Source organism: Chenopodium quinoa, unplaced genomic scaffold (genome assembly GCF_001683475.1).
Source record: "Chenopodium quinoa cultivar QQ74 unplaced genomic scaffold, ASM168347v1, whole genome shotgun sequence".
NCBI classification, from domain to species: domain Eukaryota; kingdom Viridiplantae; phylum Streptophyta; class Magnoliopsida; order Caryophyllales; family Amaranthaceae; genus Chenopodium; species Chenopodium quinoa.
In genome coordinates, this window is record NW_018743813.1 from 452,762 (window position 1) to 474,911 (window position 22,150).

The 22,150-nt window shown below is 35.1% G+C and overlaps 1 protein-coding gene across 3 annotated transcripts in view; it reads left to right on the top strand.

Annotated features, from left to right (window-relative positions):
* LOC110685419 (obg-like ATPase 1) overlaps positions 1-22,150 on the top strand; it is a 40,482-nt gene that overhangs the window by 14,511 nt on the left and 3,821 nt on the right. For all 3 annotated transcript variants that reach the window (XM_021861947.1, XM_021861948.1, XM_021861949.1), the window contains exons 6-10: positions 3,883-3,981; positions 4,431-4,544; positions 5,412-5,476; positions 10,872-10,988; positions 16,703-16,778. In XM_021861947.1, the coding sequence (XP_021717639.1) occupies positions 3,883-3,981; positions 4,431-4,544; positions 5,412-5,476; positions 10,872-10,988; positions 16,703-16,778 (471 nt within the window). The remainder of the gene's footprint in view (positions 1-3,882; positions 3,982-4,430; positions 4,545-5,411; positions 5,477-10,871; positions 10,989-16,702; positions 16,779-22,150) is intronic.

Here is a 22,150-nt window from a genome sequence, read left to right on the forward strand (position 1 = left end):
CTTCCAATCAAGTCAATTTCGGTCTCCCTAACCTCTCCGTGATCCCACTCTTTCACTCTTTGTACTAGTACACCCAACGCAAGCAATTTTGTACCAGTACACCCAACACACTACTTTCTTGCGAATAACTTCGTTTCTAATTCTATCTCTTAGAAAAAACCACACATCCACCTTACCATGCGCATTTCCTTCATCTACATCTTTTAAATGTGCTTCTTAGAAGCTCACATTTTGTACCATAACATTGGTTTTATAGAATTTTCCTTCATTTGTAAATGAATGCTTTGGTCACATAACACACCTTAATCCTTAATCCTGATGGCCACGTCTTGATCAATGTCACCATTCTTCTATCAACCCAAGTTATTTAAAAGTTACTCATGGTCAAATCCTTTCGGTCCAACTTCACTACCTCATCTCTTGTACCCCTCTTAAAGTATGAATCATTATTTTATTTTTTTGTTTTTTGTCTAAATAGTGTAAAAGTTAAATTGTTACAACTATTATTAACTTAGATATTATTATAGAGATTATAGTAATTGCAATTGTAAGTGATGTTGTTACATTTTTGTGTCTATTTGTTACTCTTTTTGTTTGTGGATACTTGCAATAGTTGCCTCTTTTGTCCATTTCTAAATACTTACAAAACTACCTTTTTTGCATGTACTACTATTGTTTTTATTGTTTCTCTCACTAACCCTCACATGCATTACTTTTTTATATTCACTTCTTCAAAAACAATTAAAAATACCCCCATTAACCTTGCATGCACAATTCATTATTCATATTTATAATATACCTACGATTCTTCTTGACATTGTGTGTACACTTAAGTGTTGGCTAGTATTCAAGAATGGGGAGTAGAGATGGCAATGGATCGGATTTGGATCGGGTTCACCCGCATCCATACATTATCCTAATTGCTCCATCCACATCCATCCGTCATCCGCTTCATCCACCATCCATATCCGTCGTTCCATCATCCGCTGATGAAACGAGTGGAGCGGATGACAAATGGATGAGTACTAAAATGAAAAAAACTCACATAAACTTTAATTTTCGGTTATTTATATAATAATTTTTTAATTTATTAATAAAAAAGAAACAATAACAACATATTGTTTGAAAAATTAATTTGCAACAAAAAAAGACAAGTAATTTTCTTGCACATTCTATATTTTATTAGTAAAATTCTTTGATTAAAAATTTAATATATGTTAAACGAATGGGTGGATGGTTAGTGGGTGAAAAAAATATCATCCACATCCAATCCGATCCATCATCCGCTTCATCCGTCACCCGCTTCTCATCCATTTAATTCGGGTTTTCGTCCATTTATTTTAAGCGGGTAGAGCGGGTTAGCGGATATCCACTTAATATTGCCATCTCTAATGGGGAGTGTATGATGTAATGTGTAGGACTATCAATTGGGGACATTTAATGATTTATAATTGTTTGAACACATTTATGTTGTGTTATCCCGACACTCTCCTCTACTAAGAGTATCGCGTGTCGAATTGACATGATGCTCGCGTACCGTAGAAGTGTCTTTGGAGTGTCAGGATCCTTCCTTAGCATATGTGTTTAAAAATCGACTGAGATAAAAGTTTAATGTTGAAGATGAATTGAAAAATCTAACGGAATACTTTGTTTATTTATTTTATTTTTATAAATGGGGTACTGTATTTGGGTGTGGTGTGGACTTCACTTTTATTTGAAGTCAATCGAACCCCACCAGCTACTCAACATTTTATTTTTTTTTTTTTTTTTTTTTTTTTTTTTTTTTTCACGTGACTCCACACTTTTTTCCCCCTTTTCAATTACTAGCACAAAGAACCAGAGGAAGGTTAATATCAAAAAATTGGATAGTTTAACTATTTTTTTTTCATGTCATTTTTTATAATACTAGAATTTTTTTTCAAAAATTTTCTGATACTTTATATACAAGCCGTGTCTAAAAAATTAGTCAAGACGCTTGTTTTTGACCATATCCCCGTATCTGCTATTTTTGGATCCATAAGTTCTTAGTGTTCCTTAATTTTAACAACCTTTTTCTTCTTCTTTTTTTGTTGTGGTTTTTGTTGGGAGCATTTAAAGCCCATAAATGTTTGATTGTTTTTTTTCCTTAAGAAACATACACGTTGATGTGGATTTAAATCCCTTAACCCAATAAAGTTTCTAAAATCACACGCGTAACACAAACCTTCCGAATTCCCTTAGAAAATCGAACAAGTTAAGAACAACGAACCGGATGACTTGTAATCCGACCACTCTTGGAACGAATTCAAGACTACTCAAATTACTTTAACTACTCCTAGAACTAAGTTCTTTGATGAACAAATCTTTGACTACTCCTAGAACTAAGTATTTTGATGAACAAATCTTAGACTACTCCTAGAACTAAGAATTGCACGTTCTAATTATCAAAACAACTCCTTAAATTGAATACTGGCAAAGAAAAGTTTTAACAAAACTAAACAAATTGTATTGAATTTAATCTGATTTTCTATCTACCTAAAAGCCACAAAATTTCCCTTATTTATAGGCAATAGAGGCACTATTTCTACTCCTACAAGGATTAGGACAAACCCATAACCTTGTTCCCCAAGTATCCTTATAGAATAGAGTTACTACTTCTAACTAGAATAGGAAACCTAAAAACATTCCTAATAACCTTAGGAAGTTTATAGCAACTAAATAACAGAGTTAAAACTAATTCTAAGTGCTTAAACCAAGAAAAATCCTTTCAAGTGAAAGGTAAAAACTTGCAAGCAAAACTCTAGAAAAACTAAGTATTAAAAGACATTCATTTCATGTCGCTGCCGTTCCACCACCACACGCGCCGCCCTAAGTGTCATCCACTGGCCCACGGTGTAGCTGGGTTCAAGGTGGTTTCAGAAAGGTGGCGCGTGTGCCCCATCTTGGCGCGTGGCATTCGTTATCCTTGCCGGAATCGAACTGCTGCACACCTTCTTCCTTGGTGATCAAGCTTTCTTCTTTCTCTATTGATCTAGTGGACCCTTTCTTTTTATTTCTTTGTTTGGGCAGCTTATTATGAAGCTATTTGGACTTTCTAAAAGTGTCTTAGATCCTTCAAAAGAATTATCCCCTTGATTCACATCACATGTCCATATCCTTATCTGAAGGCATCATTAAGTAGTTTAGCAACCTTGTTATATCACATACTACTTTGTAAATTGGGTGAATATAGATGGGTTTGCATGAAGCTCCTCAAATAAGAGTAGAACGTCGTTATAAGCTGTAACAGTTCTCTTTTGTTTGGCTTGGCCCATACTGTGCAAACAAAGGGGAGGTTACTCTGGTAATTTAAAGCAATCTGTCTCTTTCCACCCTTGGAATTATTAATGCAAATGCTTACCCCTTGCCCTCTTTGTTAGGCTCTACTGGTTGCAAAATTTGGGCATTGTTCTCTGTCATCATGCAACGAACTAGCGTGGTGTGTATAAATTAAATGAACGGAAGGTTGTTTTGGATAGATAAAGCTTAAAGCTTGCGTACATCGTTAATGGCTTTAGGCCATCACTCTCCTAGAACTCTCTAAAATAATAACATTCTGCCTACTGTTTCCTTCTCTCCTTTTCCTATTTATACTAAGGCTAACAACTACAAACCTAATAATACTAGACTACCCATATTGCCCATACTACAATTGATAACTACTAACATACTAAACTACCCATAATACCCTCCCCTAAGTCAGTTCATTACACATCACTTTTTACACTGCTTAGTATTGGATAATCGAGCAAGAGTTTCAAAGGAGGCATATTTAGCATGTATAACTGCTGAAAAATTTATTATTCAAATCCAACAAGATGAATTCTATTTTTGTTACTGACATCATATGCTATCTTATGACAGGATATTGAATTCGTGGAAAGAAAGATTGAGGATCTTGAGAAAAGCATGAAGAGGAGCACTGACAAGCAGATAAAATTGGAGCATGAAATCTGTATGAAGGTGTCAGACTTTCCTTACTTTAGTCATACTGTTTCTTAGTGTTATTAGTCAGTATGTTGCATTGTGCTAAATTGACTTTGTTTCTTATGAGTTATATCCTTGTAAGGATATGTTTGTTTAGAGAAATATATGGTTAGCAAACTCACCACAATTTAATTAGAGGCGAAGGATGTGGATCTTCCTAACTGAAATAATTGCCTGTGTAGTGTTTGCAATATTTTTTATATGCTTTTGGAACCTATCTTCTTTATATCACTCTTTCCCTTCTCTGGAAGGAAGATTGTGAAACTGTTTTGCCAAATCTTTGCTCTTAAATATTATGTTTCTGTACTAGCGTCAAGTGCATTCTCTGTTGCCATCTCATATGCTACCTAGCTCTACTGAAGCACAATTTCTGTGTATGTATGGGAAGGTATGAGAATATATTCATTGTGCAATTGGTTTTACAGATTAAAGCATGGCTTCTTGAAGGGAAAGATATTCGTTTAGGGGACTGGAAAATTGCTGATGTTGAGGTCCTGAATACTTTTCAGTTGCTTACTGCAAAGCCTGTTGTTTATTTGGTAAGTAATATTTTTTTTTTTTGCCATAGAAAGTAAGATCTAAATAGCTGTACTATTGGCTCAAAAAAAAAAATAAAAAAATTCTGAACTCAGCTGGCTACACTTCTGCATTCACTTGTCGAGAAAGTAGCAAAAAAAAAAAAAAAATGCATTTATAATTCCTTGTTGATTCTTTTTCTCCACCCATAGAGTAAAATTTGGAATTTGGACTTTAAAACAGGTGATAATATACCTATGTGGGGTCACCCTAGTTGGTAAAGTGCTCATCTTTCATAAATCTTATGAGTTTTATATCCGGTTGGATAGGTTTAAAAATATATGATCATATGAAAATGAGTAGATCCATTATATATGGATGCAAAAGGCCAAGTGCATTGCACTACTCCCTTTTAATGATAAATTGGACTAGTGTCTTGTGCATTGAACTGTTTCTAGAAATGAGTTGAATTATGAGATTGTTAGGGGAGCTGATATTAAGGGTTGCCAGAATGTGCCCATTATTGATAATATCCTTTTTAAGTCTTGTCATTTATTTTTTGATTGCTATCACGTGGATCATCATTGGGAGCAAGCTTAGCAATTTTGATAATCTATAAACTAGGTTATTAATTTTGGAAGAAGGCATGGATGGATAGTGGTTCATGTGAAGTGTAATGGACGCTACATTATATCTGCGAATAGAATAGAAGAATGATGTTTTTTGTATACATTTGAGTAGTGGTTTTTGTAAATAAGCTATCCCCATTCCTATTTCTCCTCAGCAATTTTTAAAGCTTTGGTTTAAACAATTCTTTCTTATTCTCAAAAGCTTAATTTTGTTACTCTAGAAGTTTTTTTTCCCTTGGTGCTGACTATAATTATGGCCAGGTTAATATGACCGAGAAAGATTACCAAAGAAAAAAGAACAAGTTTCTCCCAAAAATTCATGCCTGGTATGTAGCATTATTTTGTTTTTGTGTTGTGCATCTTGCTTATTTTTGGCTATCTGTATTGGTAACATTGCTGTTATGCGTAGCAAACTATGTATGTAATCCAGACATGCAGTTTTTCTGTAGTCACGGCGACAAACTAAACATATTTTAAATTTCCCAATTTCATGGATGCGTGAATGATTAATATACTTGTAATTTCTTGGTTGAAATGTGTATCTATAACTTATTCTATTCTAGACTCACTCAATTTATAATAAATAAATCGAGGAGGCTGAAGATACATCAATCTTATGGGAGGATGAAGTATAGAACATTTAAAAGTGTAGGGCATTAGATCGATCACTGGCGAGTAAATAACTTAATCGTTTTTAACATCTATAGAATCATGTCATAGGGATTAGCTCCTAACATTTCATACACCTCATTGTGAACTGTCTTTCACATTCCTTTATTTTGTGTTTTCTAGTTTTCTTTTTTTTCTCTTGATTTCTGAAAGTCTATTCGAGATTGTTAAATGTAATGTGTATCAAGAATTCATGGAAACTTCCATCCATTTGGTTACTGTCCTTTTCCTATGATTTTAGAAATAAATGTTTAAAACTTTGCTAGGAGATAGGGTTTGAGTCGGGTTTGGATCCGAGGCCAGGCAAAGAAAATTCTAAATCAAGGACATTAGGGAAATTTTATTTCAAAAACAATTTACAATAGTTATGTTATGGAATGAAATTGATTTTATTTAGTTCTTCCATTCTCAATTAATTGCAACAATCAAGATTTTACACTTTTGCTAGGAACTGATATAGCTTACTGGACTAAAAATGGTAGCAAATTAAGAAGAAAATGATGATTATATTCCTATAATGAGAATTACAGTAAATCGAATGATAATTCCACTTTCGAGAGGTAGATTATTTCATAAGTATGAGCTTTCGAGAGACTCACTCTCTACTCTCTCTCAGCAACAAACCACTTATATTCAATGTGTCCTCTTTCCTCCTAATGAGACCTATTTATAGAAAATCCCTCCAAACAATTCTCTAGCTTATTCCCCAAGTAACTACTAATAGACTATGATTAACATGCCCTCCCCTAAATATTGATTCCTTACATTACATTCACGCACTATCATGTGTCAATCTAATGTGATTTATAGTCAAGTGAGGTCATGCTAGCTCATCAAGCAACTCGTCTATGAAGGGTATAGGGTATTTTTCGGGCACAGTTTCTTTGGTGAGGGCCCTATAATCAATGCAAAATATCCACAAACCATTTTTTTTTTAACAAGGAGGACCGGGCATGAAAAAGGACATCAAGAAGGCTTGATGATGCTTGCCTCTTAACATTTCTCGAATGAGTCTTTTGGTCTCATCCTTTTGTGTTTGGGGATAACGGTAAGGGCGTACACTCATCGGATCACTTCCCCCCCCCTTGAGTACAGTTTGGTGTTCATGTCCACGGTGGGGAGGCACCCTGTGGCAGGTTGAAAACCTCCCGAAACTACTCAAGTGTGGCTGCTAGGAATTTCGGCACTTTAACCCCTACTTCCTCCTTATCTCCCTCCAATTGTGCCATCTCCACCAACACCCCTTGTTTCTCCCTAACTAAGGTGTGAACCATAGCCTTAAGAGAGATCTGAGCACTCTCCAATGTTGGGTCGCCCGTGAGAATGACCGGTATACCACCAATTGTGAACCTCATAACAAGGGTTTTCCAGTTTGTGGTGACGGAACCAAGCTTTTCAAGCCATCAAATGTCTAAGATGACATCAGAGGGGTAGAAAGTCTTCGACAATGGTAACCCCACCCTCAACTTCACAACTTCACAACTTCACCTTGACACCTTGGCATACTCCATTCTCCTTAATTGTTTCACCATTGCTGAGTGCCACCCCAAACGGCCAGCTGTTGGTGGTTGGTAATTTGGTTTTGTTTACCGCCACGGAGATTAAATTATGCATGGCTTCGGGATCCACCATAACTATCACCTCCTCACCATCGATTTTGCCCCGCATTTTCATAGTTTTAGGATTAGTTAATCCCACCACGGAACACAAGGAAACCTCCATCGACGCCTCTTCCTCACCTTCTCCGCCATCAATTTCCACCCCAATGCCCTCGTTGGCCACCATAACACGCTCATCTCTCCTTTTGCAATGGTGGTTGACACCCATCTTTCATCACCTCCGAAGCACAACCCCTTTGCTCTTTTCTCCTGTAATTCCGCCTCAGACGCCGAGGTGTAGTGGAATTCTGGTTGGTAGAGCTGATAGTTTGACTACTGACTCCAGTGAGCCTTGAGAGGATTGTTGTTTTGGTTTGGCCAACTTATGATGGTGTGGGTTGCTAGCGGTTCCATACACTACCAGCCTTTGAAGTCGAAGTTGATGGGCCTATGGAAGTACTGGGTTAGGCTAGCCATCCTCCAAAATCCACTCCCTCCTCTCTTCATGTGATTAACCCGATTTCTCCCCTCCACTTGATGCCAGATTCGTCGGATCTAGCAATCGGACCTCTTCCTTTATATCCTCCCTCAACCCATTTATAAATTGCCCAAGAATCACGTTATATGAGATATCCTCCAAAGGTGCAGCCAACACAATAAACGTTTGTCGGTACTCGAAGCCACTGGTCGTGCAACACCCTCTTTGAGGTTCTCCCATGACCGCACCGGTCTTCTCTTGTTCTCCCACCGTACCATTTCCGCGCGGCTCCGTCCATGGCTACAACTGCCGCCTCCATTTTCTCCTTCTCGCACAACCCATAGAACTCGAAAAACATTCGAGCCCTCGAAATCCAATTATCTGGATCGTCCCCGTTGAACAACGGCATCTCCAACTTCCTATGCTTCCACCATCCTTTAAAGCCCCTGTTTCCCTATTCTTCTTCGTTCCCATCTTGGTTCCATCGATTGTTGTTTTGGTTTCCTAAAGCCTCTGCCTCCTCAAAGAGGGTAACCTTGGACGCCCATTCTTGTTGGAACTTGAGTTGCTCTACCTTTTCGATATTTCTCTCAGTTGTGAGTGCGAAATCGGTCTAACCACCCTTCCAACTTCTGTACATCCTTTTCCGCCTTTCAACCGCTCCAACGGGTTACCCAGTTGTTGTTAAACCTCCTCTAGCCTCGCTTCAGCCGTGTCGCAGCGTTGGGTGGTTGTTCGAGTCATAGCTTCTTCCTAATTTTTTTTTTCATATGGTGGTTTCCGGCGTCGGCAGTCACAGGACCACCGCTCGAGACTCGACCCTCACTTACACTGAGAACAAAAATAAGCAACGAAAACAGAGCAAATAAGGCTGCTAGCTATGGAGTTTCATTCATGAAAGGAATAGATAAAAGGTAGCTTAAGCCTACCAATCTCCAAGACAGTATCTTTAGGATACAAAGCTCAATTCAAATCAGTCTAATCTCATACCCTTTTTCTTGCCCTAACCTCTTAATTTATACACAAGGATTACAAAGTAGTACTAGCTGTCCTTAATTTCTTGTCTTCATTCTCTACCAATGCATTGCCATGGTTCCACTACCAAATTGCTTTTGCCCTCCGCTTCCTCTATTTATTCTTGTCTTCTTGCGCCACCTCATTTGTTGGTGTTGTAATTGGTTGGACAATCTTACCCCTCCTTTGGTTCGGCTTGATGATAGGTGGCTTAGCAAGCCCAACTGCTTGGTCAATTACATGTGTTTGTTTTTGATAAATGAGAGGATTAAATAACGAGCTTCTGTATGATTCGAATGCCTTATTTATTGGTCAATAAACATGATTATAGATCATTAAGAGGGAATAGGTTTGATGCCAAATCAGTGCAAACTTTTATAGATACCTTGTAATTCAAAATTCTATACTTTTGAAGTTCTTATGAAATATACTGCTAGGAGTTTTTCATGAGAAAATAAGTTGCTTGGGTAATAATTGTTTCATCCTGAAGGCAAGTATTTAAAGATTCTGGATCATTTATACTAAAGCATCTTGATATATTACTTTATGTGAAAATTGGTTCATAATTCAGGAATACATTAACTTTTCACCAAAATCTGACGGTCATAGTATAAAAATGCGGCCGATACGTCGCGATTCGGCCGATATGTACCAAAATTCAACCCTACCGATCCGAGTTTTCCCGTTTTGATGCGGTGTTTTTCAAAATGCCGAGATTTTAGCCGATTTGACCGATACGAACTAAATTTCGCCCGCATTGAACCGATATTATCTCACGGCTGGCTAATTTTCAGCGAAGTACTTGCTTAAGAAAGGTAAAGAAAGGGAAAAATGAAAAATAATGGAGAACCTCCATGAAAATCTAGAGTTCTCTTCCTGAACACGAAGAGGAGAAAGAAGAGTGAGCTGGCAGGGTTTATTTATTTAAATAAATTAATAAAGTGGGTAGGTGGGGATAGTGGGGCATGTTGTTTTTAGAAAAGTTAAACATCCTCACGCGGGTTAGTAAGATGCCAAGTTTTCAATTTAGTACTACTTTCGTATATTGTATTTGTATACTACGCTGTGTACTACTCCTAACTTTTGAAAGTGAAATTTGACTGTCATTTGGGAAAAAAGCCTTAAATTAAATTGATTAATTATAAAATTTAAATATTAAATAAAATAAAATTTTAAAATATTTTTTTTGGTTTAAATAAATTTCAAACAAAATTTTTCCGTTACAACCGCGACCCAACCCGCGACTAACACATCAATCCCGTTACCGTGATACCGCGACCGTTTCCACAATCGCGACCGATACCACATTTTTATTCTATGCTTGAAGTATCGTTATTATAGTAGATCTTATGTTTCATGGTTTTAAATTACTTTATTAAGATATAGCCTTAGTGACATGGCCCTACTCATATCTTAAGTTTGGAAGTCAAGACGGGAACCTTAACTAATTGGAAGCTCGATAATACCTCTTTTAGTTAGGGCATATGGTGTTGGTCATTTTTGCAGCTTTTTCCTTATCATATGTTTCATTATTAGTATGTTTTTTGTTACTTGCAACTTGTCTTATTTTGCCAATGCATAACTTTAATCGTTTATATCAAATTATAAAAATTAGATTTTAATAAAGCAGACATTGAAATGAATCTAATAAGATCCCATATAACTATATTAGTTCATTTATCCTAACCGGAAGATGAAGCTGGGATGACTAAACGAATCTCCGAGATTTTTGGAGTGCTGGGCCTGCTGGTCACTCAAGTGCATATGCTCTTTGATTAAATTTATTCCTTACTCTTTCTGTAAATGTGATTTTGGTTGGTCTTATTATTGTGTTGTGCAAGGGTGTCTGTGCATACATGCATAAGCCACATATTTGGTGATCGAGTTCTTGTTTGTGTATGCATGAACTCATGCACTTAAATTTATAAATTTATTCACTTTCATTGTTGTTGCGGCAACCAGGGTGCAAGAACATGGAGGTGAACCAATTATCCCGTTCAGTGGCATTTTTGAGAAAAATCTTTGTGACATGCCAGAAGATGAAGCTGCTAAATACTGTGAAACAAACATGGTTCAGAGGTTAGTTTTAGTACTGTGTCCCCCTCATTTAAATAATAGAGAAACAAATTGGTTAAATGTGCAATAGTAATTGATGTAGTTATTGCCAGAAATTATTGCTATTGTTCTATTGATTTAAGTGTATGACGATTGCATGTAAATTTGGATTTTTGATGGGAACGTGAAAATAATAAGGTGTTTTATAATTAATTTTTAGAAATGTAATTAGTGTTCATAAAAATACTAATATTTGGATTTACAATGATAGTGATAGCAACGACTGAAATAATATTTTAAAGTTATTTTTTATAAAATGAATGTTAATTGTAGGGCAAACAATATACTTCGTAGTTTGTTTTAATATTTCATAACATGATCGATTAGTGAGAAAGGGAAATCCAATTTGTATCCTAGCACCTCTTTCTTAGATTTGTTTCCCATTTTCTATCTCAGAAAATCTTGCGTGGACCTGATCCACAATAATATGGACCTAAGATTTATACACACGTAACTGACATATATTCAATATAGTGACCCCTAATTTAATATAGTAACCTTATTTTTAACATGGTAACCTTTTTTAATACTTGTGTTTTCCTCATTTCTTTCATGTTTTCCTGATCCCAAGCATTTTTATTGTTCTCCCACTATTTAACAATAAAAAATAAACTATATGGTATTACAGTGTTACTAAAGTATCGTATAACTGTGCTACTAAAGCATCTCTCTTACTTCCTTGCTTTCCTTATCCCCTCATCTCTCTTCCATCTTCTATTGTTTTGTAATTTTATAAAAAATCTCATCGTAGTTGATCCATTTCCTCGAGCTATGTTCGTAGAAATGATAGGAACAACTCCACCGGCAAATCCAATGACCAAAATGTTAGGCCCCTGTTCAACAGTTTCATGGCATCCTTTGTTAGCTTTCCATCAACATGGTCACATTCAAGACCTTCCAAATTGCCTTTAATACACACTAAACAACTACCTCCCAGCTGCTATGACAATGGCACCACATACCTTTCCTACTTGAACTTATGAAACACCATTTACCCTTGCTGCTCTAAGCACTAAATTCGCAAGGCGATATTAGCACAATTACCTAGAAAATCATAAAAGAATTTTAGTATAGGGGGCATTGCAAGAGACCAGCCTAGGTCTCAGGTTCATTTCACATATGTTAGAAGGAAGCCCAAGCAAGGAGCGGATAAGGGAGAGTGAGCTAGATTTGTGAGTTGGAAGTTAGTTACAGGGAGGGGTAAATCAGTAATTAAGGGAATAAGTTTGTTAGTCCTTGTTTGGTGTGCTGAGTTTGTTTTTGCTGCTTGTTAGTTATTTTTGGGTATTTAAGGGGAAGTTGTGTAGAGGGAATGTATCTAGAAAATCATTGTGGAATTCATTCCTTGGGAGAGCATCCTTTCCTCTCTAAAGAAGGGAGTTGTATTGTGGTTTCACTGATTTGCAATACAATCTATCTGGGTTTGCTATTTTTCTCTCTCTGTATTGTTGCTTGCTCTGTTTTTCTAACCCAATTCCTAGCAGGCATATACAAAATACTACTCCACTCTTTAGTCATATAAGGTTAAAGCTAGGAAATCAAATATAGAGCTCCAAAAATTAGTGTCACAACACACAATCATCAAATTTAGGTGAACTCCACTCTCCACTCTTTAGACTATACCTTCATTAAGCTATGAAATTGGCTGGAAAATTTCAAGCAATTAGAACAATAATACTCTTATCATAATAAGTTAAAAGGTATAATTAGGCAAATTGCAAATCATATAGGAAAAAGAGATATTATTACAAATCTTGCTATGTTTATTACAGCCAATATTGTACTATCCCAATGCTTATAAGATTCAGATTAGCATCCAAAATTATCATGCCATAAATAGCAAATTAAAGGGTTCTAAGCAAGCCGATTGTCTTCCTGTATTTTTTCCAATTTTTCCTACACAAACTCTTGCAAACTTCGCATTATTTTTGTCTATGCTTAGAAAATAGCATACGAAGTGTATATATATATATACACATACAACCATCCAATAAGAAAATTAAGAGAACATGCAAGCTTACAACAAGCACATAAATCATTGCTTATAAACAAAAGATGGATGCATCTCTGTCCTCTAACCTCAGTAGCTAAGATTCTACTTTCTCAGCCAGGCAGTTCCACCAGATGATAACTATACTCCACTTAAATTGAAGAAGTCATTATATAAACCCAATATAATCCAATAAATGTGAATTGCTAAAGCATTTCGGATCCACTAATGGATATTTGAAAATTTTCTAGAACCAAATAAATGCTACTTTTATATAACCAAGGTAAGGCTTTTGTTACTTGGAAAAGAAGGATGTTTCCACATAACAATCAAGAACTATGCAGGTCAGATGATACCAACTAACCATGTGGTCTGTAAGATGTTTGTTGTCTAGATGTTTCTGCAAAGATTTTTGCGTATGAAACCTTGATTTTCTATTACTTGATAGAAAGGGAAATACCAACATACTTAATAGAAAGGGTTAAAAAAACTAGTAATTAACTTTGTTAGGGGAAATCCCTAAACACCTGCAGATCAATAACAGGACTAATATATATGCTTGTTAAAAAATTTACAAAAAACAGCATTCGGACTTGTTTCTTTTAAGTAGAAAATACACAGAGACTAGTCGACTGTACAACTAAAACATATTATACAGTAACTACAGAGTAAGCTAACTTCAACTAAACTAAGCTGAGCATTGTGCAGCCAGCAGGTGTGCATTAGCCATTACGTATAATAATGCCTCAACAACCTAATTATTACCAATTCAAGCCAACAAAGCTTATCATTAAAAACAATTCACCTAAAGAAAAATATCTTCATAATCACCAAACGCAACTACAAAATTTTCAAATTCATTACATCAATCCAAATAATTATGACAGTTCACAAAGCATGCAAATAATTATGACAGTTCACAAAGCATGCATAAAACTGTAAACGATTTTCTGAGTTGGGTCAAGTCTTGTCCCACTTACTCACTTAGACTCACCCTCTTGAATTGGCTAGTATACACAGGTCCTTCCTAATTAAACCCTATGCCAGAACACCACAACTTTGTGCCCCCTTAAAGCACATGAACTGCCAAAAAAATAAAGGGAAGCTTTGATAACATCACTGATTACAAGTATTAGTTATTGAATTCAATTAAAGGACCCGTACAATCTCTGATAACATCACTAATTACAAGTATTGGTTTAATATTCCACAATAGAACACCAAATTAAATATACTGACAATTAAATTGACAGCCTAAGAAAGGGGAGGGAGAGTTGTGAGGAAGCAGATGGAGAGAGAAGAATGAAGGGACTTGAGGCCGGTGGTGCTGGGAGGTGTCGACAAAATAATTAGAGCAGGCAAATGCCAATGCGTGCTATAGCATTTCAGCAAAAATAAATGACGTCCATCCATTAATGATTAGAGGGTAAAAATTGGAATGTAATCGAAGAAGTCAAGAGTTTGAAATATGAACGCCCAACTCCAAGTTATTTCTATTTCGTATTTTTAAATCAATGCCTACTGTATAGAAGAGCTTTGTTGTGTCCCAATAAATAATCCATCCTAGATAGCCCCCCTTGATAAGATGAATTTTCGAAAGCACATTTTAAGCTCTTGACTATTTCCTTTTGTAATTTAAATTCACACAAACTCAATCAAACAAACAATGTCGTAAGATTGGAAAGTGCTACCACAAAAAAATTGATATATTTGACAAAATTGCCTTTGATTTCCCACAAACAACGCAACACAAGTTCCCAAATATCATATTCTAAAACCACAAAATACATATAAGACATAGAAGTTATGACTGGAAGATCAAAGCTATAGTTACCGAAAATGATAGGTCCTAATCCTACATACATTATTCGAATTCAAGATCTGTAATAGAAGATTTGAGCCCAATCAAATTGCTTAAAATATGGTATATTAATGAAAACCACCATAAAAAGAATTAGTAATGCATCATTAGTTAACACATTCAGATCAAGAGGTGAATAATAGAGTCAAAAGAACCAAAGTAAATGCTTCTAACATAAGTATTACTGAGGCATTTACTATTTTTACCAACAATGCAATTATCCAAAAGTCTGTCTCACTACCATACTTTCCAATTTCACAAATCTAATTTCAAAATAGCATGTATGACATAATATTAACGAATTGAAATAACAACATAATCCATTGAAAAAAAAGGACAAGAAAGTACCGCCAAATTTTTTTGCAAAGAAATTAGAATTTCCAACCTTAAAAATCACTATAAAAGTCATATCTTTCGAAGAAATCCCAGATCTTCCCATAAAATCAAATTCAAAATCAGAATACCAACATTATTACCTCATATCAAAGTGATTGTAATCAAAATTTCCGAAATTATCGCTATATAAATCCATTAGTAAATAACAACCTACAAGCCATTTCAAGCAAATATTGATTCAAAATTTTCATTCTATAATAACAAAAACGTTTCATTTGCAAAATGAACTTCACAATCTACGAAATTAGCCGAGAATGCAATTCACTAATCCATGAGACCATCAACAAAAGTAATTACTAATCCAAAGTATACTTGTTTTTTATTATTCTTATTCTTATTATTTTTTTTTTTATTTTTTTTTTTTAGGTAAGTAAACAGTAAAACCAGATTATTAAACAAGCGAGATAGAAAGAGAACCTGTAGATCTCCAGGAAGGTACTTATGCTTTATAGAAAGGTCCATAGCAGACAAAAGACACTGATTAGGAGCGTCAACAATCTCACGAGGAAGTCGATTTAGGGCTTCTTTGATATCACGATGTTCCATTGGACCATAACAATCATCAAATCTCAAACCTAAAATTAAATTAAATAAAAAAACACAAAATCAATCACAAAAATTAGGTCAAAGGCAATCAAAAAAGAGGAGAGAGAAAGAGGAACCAAACCGTATTTGCGAAGACTGTGGTCGACGGAACTCTTGTGCATAGCAGCCAAGACATTTAGGATTAAGAAGAGCCTCTGACAATGAAGATGAACCAGTATCAATCGCCATTTGTGTAGGTTTGCTAAGCTAATTACCTAACTACCTCTATAATAATGAAGGATTTTTCTTGTTCATGAAATTCACCCAATTCTGCAAAACCATCACACTAATTGTCACCTAGGGTGCATTGAGTAAAAGGGGTAGGAAATTGAAGTAATTCCATCCCTTTGTCTATACTGTCAATTACTTGTAAATAGTTGTGAAATTAAACCAAACCCTAGATTGTCAAATTGATATTCCATGATTATTAAAAAAAAAGCTAAAGATCATACCTCGGCTTCAATGAAAAACATGGAATACGTTTTAACTGGAAAAAATGGAGGGAGGAGAGAAGAGTGGAGAGAGAGAAAATGAAGTGAGAAAGGAGATATGGAGTCTGAGTGAGAAAATCGGTTCGAAGGAGAGAGAAAGCAAATGGAAGAAATGAATGGTTGAGCATGAAAAGGGGAAAAGCAAGAATGATGAATAATTGTTGAAGACCAAGTCAATCAACAGGAAATAACAAAATGAAAAAAAAAGGAATGGCAAAAACGTCACTACACTGTAGAATTGAAACAGTAACACGTGGAATTTAAAAGGGTAGAGATTATTGTTATTGTTATTTTTATTATTAATAATCTGTAGTAGAAGTGGTAATTTTAAGAATGATCATTTGGTCTGTTGCAGTGCTATTCCAAAGATTATTAAGACTGGGTTCACGGCTATTAATCTGATTTACTTCTTTACTGCAGGCCCAGATGAGGTAACCATCTTCTATCCACATATTGCTTTATATGATACATTTACAGCTTGTGACTATCTTGTTTTGGACGCTGGCTAGTTGTATATAATTATAACCTATAATGCATTTCCTGTAATAATACGAGTCTTAAGAAGTTGGCATAATAATCATATTAGGTTGAGAAATTTTCATGTATTTTCATTTTTTCATGTTTGAAAATGTATACTCTACCGATTTAATTATGTGGTTAAAAAAACAATCTTGATTCTTAAAATTTTTTTTTTTAAAAAATAAATAAAAAGTTTAATTAAAATCTATTTTCCTTCTTTGTATATCTTTTTCTTCTCTATTTATTAGATTGAAATAATAATTAGTACTTTTAATCGAATATAATAAATATCATAAATTGAATTTGTTTTACAGTACTTTTTAAAACAAATTATATGATGTAAAATTTACAAAATTATTTAATGTGCATAAATAGTTGTAAATCATTTTCAGACGAACAAAATAAAAGGGACAACAGAGAAAAGAAAGTGGAGCTAAAAATAAGGGATGGAGAGAGTATACATACATATTTAAACCATGACACATCCTCGACAAGTATTTCTCCCTCCACTGTGCCCTATACTACATTATATTTCCATTGATTACGAGGACTCATAACATTCTCAATTACCCTTTTAAAGTTTTCTTTAGTCTTTCTCTACCCCTCGCGATCTCAACACATTGCCACTTGGTCACTTTGTCGGGCTTCTTACTAGAGCCTCACTTGATCTCCGTTTCACATGGCCAAACCACCTTGTGTGATAATCCCTCATCTTGTATTCAATTGATGTAACCCTACTTTCTTCCTTATTATCTCATTCCTTAGCCGAATATTTCTTCATGGCAACACATCTATTGCAACATACGCATCTTTGCTTGTTTGAGACATTGAGACACTGCCTTTAATGTTCGACCTCATCTTATGCATGTAACAATGCTTTAGAACATTTCTATTTAGTATATTTTACGTTTTAATCTCTCATACATGCCATGATCGCATAAAAACCTCGTAGCACTTTTCCACTTTAACCAACAATCATGTGTGATCTTCATCTAATTCTCTACCCCTTTGATTAATAAATCATAGATATTGGAAAACCTTGTAAAATCATCCCATCTAAGGTGATCACCCTTACCTTCCTGTTTCTCAATTCACTAATGTACATTCTAAATACCCCATCTTACTTCTGTTACTTTCACGCCACGAGATTCCAAAGTCCGTCTCCTCAATTCCAACTTACTTTCCACGCTTTCTTTCGTCTCATTAACTAACACAATATCATAAGCAAACATCATGCATCATGTTATATAATCTTGAAATAAAACTCCGTCTATGACTATGGCAAAAGTAAAGGAGCTAAGTGTAAAACCTTGATGAACTCCAATTATCACAGGTTTTCCAAACAACGGGCTGCATACTTGCGCTAGCTCTCTTATAGATATCAATACATTTCCGTGGAATGCTTTTGGTACGACGGTCACGTGTCTACCTAAAATAAACCTAACTAAAACCTCCTAAAATGTAGTAGGGTAAACTAGGGTCGATCCCACGGGGAATTGGTTATCAAATTGTCACTTGGGTAAGTTAGAAACTCTGTTTTGAAGTTATAATGATATGATCTAATACATAAACTATAGGATAGAAAATGAATAAAGTACTAATAAAATTGAGATACTAAAAAAAATCAAAATCAAGAATAATGAGATAGGGAATCGGGAGGCATACATTAGTATTGGATTGTTAATCGATCATCGAGCCGTATAAAACATTTATACCTTAACGTTAACCACAAAACATCCCTTAATTGCAAATAAACCAAACAAGCTCTTGATATATTGTCTAGCTAAATAATAATCTAGAACAAGCTTTCTAGACTCGATTAAATAGCAGCATTAATCTTGGTTTTAATAAGCGCGCCTCGGGCAAGCCTCACTCCCTGGGAAATGGGCTTTAGCTAGGTGAGGCTCAGTCACCTACGAAAGGGGCGCGCCTCGTGCGCCTCAAAGTGCCTTTGGTAAGGTGCGCCTTTGCGCCTCAAGGAAAATAACTAAAATTTAAGTTATAAATTGAAGAATGATGGACATGTTTTCAAATTCAGACTACCTTAGCTTTAAATATATCATTACTTAATTTATTAAGAATCTTTTCAATTGGTATTAAGTGCTATCAAAGTAAAAAAATAATTTGAAATAAATATATAAATACATGCACCTTGCATACAAAAGGCGCGCGCCTTTGCCTTGCGCCTAGGCTGCAAGGACCATTTGCGCCTTGGTGCACCTTGCGCTTTTTAAAACTAAGGCATTAATCGCAAGGGATTAATTAACTTAAGCCACAAATCTCACAAGCTCGGACTTGTGCAACTCAATGGGTTGATAATCTTAGGTATTGTAACAAGCTTTAGTCACCTATTAAACACCTAATTGCTACAAAATGAAATTAACAAGGACAATTACGTACCTTGGGTTAAAAGTCCTAGCAATCAAACTAGTAAATTACATTAAAGATGGCCAGTCTAAAATATAAATCATATGACAAAACAGATTACCAACTCAACCAAGATGTAAATGTTATATCCTCAAAAATCACATCATTCATCCCCGCACAACATAATAATCCTGCATTTAATATATCTCCCTATCCACTAATAACTAAAAATCTAGCGTGACATATGTGGACAATTATATAACTCATATGATTAAGAGAGAGAATAAAAAATTAAGACTGAACAACTTTGTAGATCATCCAAAAATAATCAAATTGCAATTATTCTAAACTGCTTAATCTAATAAACACAATATATTTTTTGTTTTGCCAACTTTCTTCATTATAAAAAAAATCTTGGCGAAAGAAACTTAGCAAATTCTACTACTTTGTCAAACGAAATCGTTAACGGAAGTTATACACACAAAGCTATAAGCTACTTATTAAATTAGCAGTACCAATTTTTAGAGTTGAACTTTGGGGAATCAACCATGAACAATAAGCAGATTCATCTATTCCTTCTTCCCTCCTTCCTCTGCTAGCTCCAGTTTGTTCCCTCGGTACAACTCTTCCCCTCAAATATATTCCTCAAATTTATAGTTAACATAAGCCTCAAAATCATCCCCAAGTTAAACCCACAAAAATACGAACTGAATTACCAAAGAGCTCCCCTAACAGAAAGATAAGAAGCCTTTTACTCATCTCAGCTCCTCCGAGTATTTTGCTCCCATCCTCAGATTCTATCTCTATCTTTTCTTGCTTTATAATTTGATTCCCGCGAAAATCGGTGGAGGTTTTACTTTGTGGCTTACCCGCAGGAAAGAGATATGTTCATGAGCTACCTTTCCTCTTTTGTTTTAGCTAGTAAGCAGTTGATGTACTCCAAGGCCTACACTTGGCTATATGCAATGTAACATTATTAGGTTAATACACATGTGAGTTGATTAGGCTTGTCACCTTTGCTTCGTTTAATCCGAGCGGTAATACAATATCACTTTGATATCGTAATCTTCCTTTCTACAAACAAATAAATCAAATAGTAGTAACTCGTGTCTCGGGAAGAAAAATTGCTTAATAAAAATTTAAATCATTAAAAGTCAATATAAATCATGAGAATAAATAAAATAATGTACTTTTATGACCCTATCAGCTTTCCTTGTTAAAGCCCAACAAAGTATCTCCCTTAATACCTTATAATAGGAGTATCTCACATAATACCTTATAATAGGTTTTCTCTTCAAATCAATAAAATTCATATGTAGATTCTTCCTGTTCCAATAAAATGGATTGTTTCCATAGTCGATTTTCCCATAAAGCCAATTAGTTTTTCAAGATCTCATGCTTCTCCTTAACTTTTGTTTGATCACCTCCTCTCAAATTTTCATAGTATGACTCATTAGTTTAACCCCTCGATAGGTGGCATGGATATCACTATTGTTCTTAACTTCTTATACAAAGGTATTTAAGTACTATTCCTCCAAACATTTCTTACTACAAATAAATTAATTGGACTTATTTCCCCTACTCCTCAAAGACACTAGGTGAGAGTTCCTTTTTCTGAAAAAAAGTGTTCATTATAGTAGTCATATGCCAATGCAAAATTCATCATTTCTAACTTCATTCCTATCTTCATAACCAAAATCTCCATGAATGCTTTCAAACCCACCCTTAGCCCACGTGTCCATCTTGTGCCACCACTTATTCAAAATCTTCCTTAATTTGATTAGTATTTCTAGACACTTACACCAGATGAAGATACCTTCTCCATCTCTGCGGCTCTGCCCTTATCCTTTTCCGAGTACCAAAGCTTATAACCCCATGGAAATCTACATGGTCTCTTGTAGTCACGTTATGTTAATTGTTTGCTTCATAACCTCTGCTATTTCTACCAACCTTTCAACCAACCTTTTGATGAAAATCCAATATTCCATGTCCCAAAACGCATCCTACCACTCTTATTATTTCCATGAACTAGCTTCTTTACTTGTTTTAGTTTGTCATACATGAAGCTTTGCATACTTGGCACCACCTTTGGATGCTGGGATGTCAGATCACTTATAAGTCTATGAAGTGCAACACATTGCTGAGTGGGGAACACCCCCATGATATCCAAATTTCGATTCATGTCCATTCGATGTGGCTTAGATTGAGACCGGTAATGAATGCCTCTAAGTGACACTCAAAGGACGATTTAAAAGTTATTTTATTCAATCGATGCATATGAATATTTAAATATAAAAAAAAAACTAAAATTATAAATTATTCTAGAAAAATCTATTTGAATTTTTCTTGTACACGCATATTAATTTTTAGTTGTCACTAAATGAGGCGCAACACTTGACGAATGCCAAATGTCACTGTCTCGTTGCATAGACTAACGTTCAATTTTATGTTTACTTTGCATTTGTTATGTGATTAGTGAACTTTCCTATTGAACTATTGATATTAAGCCTTGACATGTTAGTACTATAAAAATGTAACACGTACGAGAATAAGAATTTTACAATGTAAGAATTTGTGATGTAAGTTAGCCACTTAGCCCTAACATGTAAGAATACACTTCACTAGAATAAAAATGTTACAATGTTTGCAACACCCTATTATTGGAGAGTTTTTTCTTTTGGTGAAAGTTGTAGTATTACCCTTATCTAACACTCATCACCCGCTTAATTATGCACCTAACAATTTTAAATGTGTTAAATCACATGAGACCCACTTTGCTTGCATATTGGGAAAAAGTGTGTTGAAAGTATTAAAAAACGGTGAAAGTATATATATTAAAAAAGCTGATCGATCACATTGTTATGGTGATAGTTTGTAACAAATGAATATAACAGAACATTGCTAGCGCAAAGGAAAA